The sequence below is a fragment of the Gracilinanus agilis genome, unplaced genomic scaffold (genome assembly GCF_016433145.1).
Source record: "Gracilinanus agilis isolate LMUSP501 unplaced genomic scaffold, AgileGrace unplaced_scaffold44631, whole genome shotgun sequence".
Classification (NCBI taxonomy): Eukaryota; Metazoa; Chordata; class Mammalia; order Didelphimorphia; family Didelphidae; genus Gracilinanus; species Gracilinanus agilis.
In genome coordinates this window covers 1-4,611 of record NW_025378724.1, presented here as the reverse complement: position 1 = coordinate 4,611, position 4,611 = coordinate 1, and the positions used below count along the sequence as shown (strand labels likewise).

At 42.0% G+C, this 4,611-nt stretch overlaps 1 protein-coding gene across 1 annotated transcript; it reads right to left on the bottom strand.

Moving 5' to 3' along the window:
- Window positions 1-3,486: 3,486 nt before the first annotated feature.
- On the bottom strand, window positions 3,487-4,584 carry LOC123255357 (MLV-related proviral Env polyprotein-like; the record flags this gene model as incomplete). The annotated part of the gene is made up of 1 exon (XM_044684172.1): window positions 3,487-4,584. A coding segment is annotated over one exon (1,098 nt), but the record flags the coding sequence as incomplete, so codon positions are not given.
- Between the last annotated feature and the right edge of the window lie 27 nt (window positions 4,585-4,611).

Genomic DNA, 4,611 nt, shown 5'->3' with positions numbered 1-4,611 from the left:
GGTATATAGGAAGGTAAGGGAATGAATGGGAGTATACAGGAGGGCAGCTTAAACAGGCTTATTCACTGAGGCTAGAGACAGAGGATACTGAGAGCAAGTAGGCTGGGTTCATCAGGCAGGGAAGGTATCTCTATGGTACAAGAGGATTGGGCCAGTCAGAAATGTTTAGATCAAGCCTGGGGGTTTCTCTTGTTAATTTCTAAAGTCCCTTAAGGGAGAAGTTAAAGATTCCTCCCTGCCAGTGAAATTGATGTCTGCCAGAAGTCTTGGCTGGGTATTTCCTGCCCAAGATGGATGCCTAGGTTTCCCTCAAGAAATAAAGAAAGTAATTCTTCCCTCTTCAGTCTTTGCCTTAATCTTCAATACAATGATTAACCAGAGGCTTGTAAAGGTAACAAGGGGGATTTATTAATGTCAGGGATAATCAGAGGGAAAGAGGTTTTAGGTTTTCTAACTGCTGCTAGGGAGAAGGCTGGTGCTGGGGGATGGGTCACAGGAGAGGGTTAAAATAAGAGAGGCCTGCTCTCCCAGCCAGGAAGGTTTGACTGCCTATGAAGTAAAGGTATTTATCTAATCACTAAATTAGGGGTAGCTTGATTCAGGAAGTCCTACTTACCTACAGAAATTAAACTTTAGTGAAAATAATATAAATTTTATATATACCTGTAACATAGGTTGGAAAAGTAAAGTAGAATTACAAATAATAGTCCCTAATCATGTAGATACTGTAACATACTAACAATTTAGCAGATAATTAGAACATTAGACTTAGGGAAAGTACAGAAAGGACTAGGGAATTTCAAATTTTTTTAACAAGCTAGTGCAGGGAAAATATAAGAATAAAATATATGTGTTGTTCAATAGATAACTAAGAATACTAACATACTAAAATAGATTCTCAATATAAAAACTAACATTGCATTTAAAACATAGTTAGTTGAAACAATTTGATAACAGCTAGAAATAATAAGATAGCTGTATTGCATTACTTGATAGACATAAATTAAAAGTAGAAACAAGTTAAAATTCTGTTAAAATCATAGATGGATAGATAAGAGTGTTGAGATGAAAGTTCTTAGGAGATTGTGCCATAATTTATAATTATTTATTAGATACATTAGAAGAGTGAGTCAGCGAAAGAAAAGGCACCAACCCCAGGTGGCCAGCTGTTCCCTTTGCTCCTCCCCTAGCCAGTGCTTGCCCTTGCTGGTACTCTTCTAGACACCTTTTTTTTCATTTTTTGTTTGTTTTTTAATTTTTTAAAATTTTTCCATGGTTATGTGATTCCTTTTTTCTACCTCCCCTTTTCCCTCCACCTTCTTGGAGTTGATAAGTAATTGCACTGGGTTATACATGTGTTATAACTTGATAACTATTTTTATATAATTCATTTTTGTAGTAATCTTTTAAAACCAAAACCCCAAATCATATACCCATATAAACAAGTAATAAATGATATGCTTTTTTTCCTGCAGTTCTACTCCCACAGTTTTTTCCTAGATGTGGATAGCATTCTTTCTCATAAGTCCCTCAGGAATGTCCTGGATCATTACATTGCTATTAGTAGCAAAGTCTATTACATTTGATCATCCCACAATGTTTCAGTTCTGTGTACAATGTTCTCCTGGTTCTGCTTATTTCACTCTTTATCAGTTGATGCAGGTCTTTCAAGTTCATATGGAAACCAAGCAGTTCATCATTCCTTATAGCATAATAGTATTCCATCACCATCATATATCACAATTGTTCAGTCATTCCCCAATCAAGGGACACTGTAGCAGGCAAAGCCTGAGACCTCATCAAGCAAAGCTCTGGTACATAAAACAGAAGGTTCCTAACCACACTATCTCTCCCTTCTCTCCTTTCTCAATCTAGGTCATGTTTGTGTGTAAAACTCCTAGAAACCCCTGGTTTGTGTATGCATTATATAGCTCATGGAAACTCTCATGTGTGTATCAATTAACCTATGGAAACTTCCCCTGTTTCTCAGACCCTTGCACAATATGTCTCCTAGAAATCACTAATGTATGGTGGATTATATTGTGATGGCTTAAGGCAGTAGTTTCCAAATTTTTTTGGCCTACTGCCCCCTTTCCAGAAAAAATATTACTTAGCCCCCTGGAAATTAATTTTTAAAATTTTTAATAGCATTTTAATAGGAAAGATAAATGCACTTGTGGCCATCACCACCTCTCTGGATCGCTGGAGCACCCACCAGGGGGCAGTAGCACCCACTTTGGGAATCACTGGCTTAAGGTCTCTCTGTTAATCATTACCCATTACTATGTATGTGGCAAGCTTATGCTGAAGATCCAACATGTTTTTCTCAACCTATAAAAGAAGTGGTAACTTTCAATAAAGTTGTCTTGGTTGTCATTAGCACCTTGGCCCTCCTGAACACACAATATCTGTCTCATTCTTCTTACCCCTTCGAGGACCCCCAAAGCAGGCTCGACCCTATCAGGACACCTCCTCATTTTTCTAACTTTTTGCCACCACAAAGAGTATGGTTATGAATATTTTCGTATAATCCTTTTTTATTATCTCTTTGGGGTACAGACCTAATAGTGGCATTGTTGAATCAAAGGGCATGTATTCCTTTTTTAATTAATTAATTTAGAAGAATTTTTCCATGGTTACATGATTCATGTTCTTTTCTTCCCCTCCTTCCTTCCCCCTCCCATAGTCAATGAGCAATTCCACTGGGTTTTACATGTATCATTGATCAAGTCCTATTTCCATATTATTAATATTTGCAATAGAGTGATCATTTAGAGTCTACATCTCCAGTAACATCCCCATCAAACCATGTGATCAAGCAAATGTTTTTCTTTTTTGTTTCTACTCCAATAGTTCTTTCTCTGGATGTGGATAGCCTTCTTTCTCATAAATCCCTCAGAATTGTCCTGGATCACTGCATTGCTGCTAGTAGAGAAGTCCATTACATTCAATTGTGCCATAGTGTATCAGTCTCTGTACAACATTCTCCTGGTTCCGCTCCTTTCACTGTGAAATATTCTTGGTGGTCATTTCAGTTCACGTGTGTCCGGGTCCAGCCGGACGCAACTAAGGTGCACGAGGGGCGACCACCTAAGGCTCCACAGGGGAAGGGAGGGGGAGCCTCGCACGCAAGAGACAGGAGTCGTACAGATGTTGGCAAGGTTCCGTTTATTGACTGTGCAAGCAAGGTTTATATAGAAAAAGGGGGACGGCTATAGTTGGCGGGAGTTTTTACTGCTGTTGGACCTGCCAAGCCTGAGTCCGGGTATTGTCACGGATACGGTTTTTACTGCAGAAGGTCTTTGGCAATATTCTCTTTCAGGGGGGTCTCTTTGCCGGGTTGTGCAAACTTTACCTGGTCTCTGGCAATTCCCCCTTTCTTTTTCTTAGCTGGGGGTTGATCAGATATACAGCGACAGCCCCTGTCTTAGGCTACACAGGGGGAGTTACTTGACCATCATGGGTCAAGGACCTGTGCTAATCCCGTCATTGGGTTACCGCCCTGCCAGTAAAGCGTAAGCGATCATTACCGGGCAAAGTGAGATATCGTTCAGTGTCTGTTATCTCAATGCGATGGTATTGAACCATAGGGTATCTAGTAAGAGCAGTATCGATTTTTGTTTTGATAAATCCGGTCAGGCGTTGGAAGGCCCAAGGGCCGAAGGTAAGGATTAGGAAAAAGATGAGGAGGGGGGTTACTATGGTTGGGATCAGGGTAGAAAGCCAGGGGGAGCCTTTCAGGAGGCTGTTCAACCACCCTTCCTGGGCCTCAGCCTCCTTTTTTCTTAAGGCGAGGCGTTCTCGTAATTTTGCCATAGATTCCCTTACGATACCAGTATGATCTGCATAAAAACAACATTCTTCCTTTAAGGCAGCACATAATCCCCCCTCTTTTAAAAAGAGAAGGTCGAGACCTCGTCTGTTTTGTAACACGACTTCTGACAGTGATGTGAGGGACCGTTCTAGGGCAGAAACTGATTTTTCTAAGGCTTCTAGATCAGAGGTCATAGCCCTGTGGAGGTCGGCCAGATTTTGTGTCTGTAATAATGCAGAGGTGCCGGTACCAATGCCGGCAGCTAGGCCGCCAATCCCAAGTAATATGGCGAGGGTGGTGAAGGGTTCTCTACGGTATTTGGGGGATGGTGAGAGGTATGGAGAAAGGATGTCATCAGTGTGGTAGGAAACTCGGGGCCATAATTGTACGAGCACGCAGTATTCGGAAGTTATGTTGAAGGTAAAGAGGGAGATACAGGGTGTAAGCCCCGTATTGCATGCCCAAAAGGTACCATTAGGGGCCTCAAGGAAATGGGGGGTATGTTGAGGGGAGAGGGTGGAGTTACAGAGGAAGGAATGAGTAGTGGGGACAGAACCGATACATAGGCCTTTGCCTGTGACTTCCGCAAGGGTGAGGCGGTGTGGGGTACTGGTGCAGCGGGGGCTGGGAGCGGACAAATTAGCGGGTGTGGAGTAATAAGCGATGCCTTCATAGTAGGGGGGCTTAGGGTTGAGGCAGAGCCAGCAAGTTATGGTAAGGTCCGGTCTAGTGGCGTTGAGTGCGGTGTAGGCTCCATCAATGAGGGCAAGAAAGGTGTGGGCAGTATCAAAGGAGGT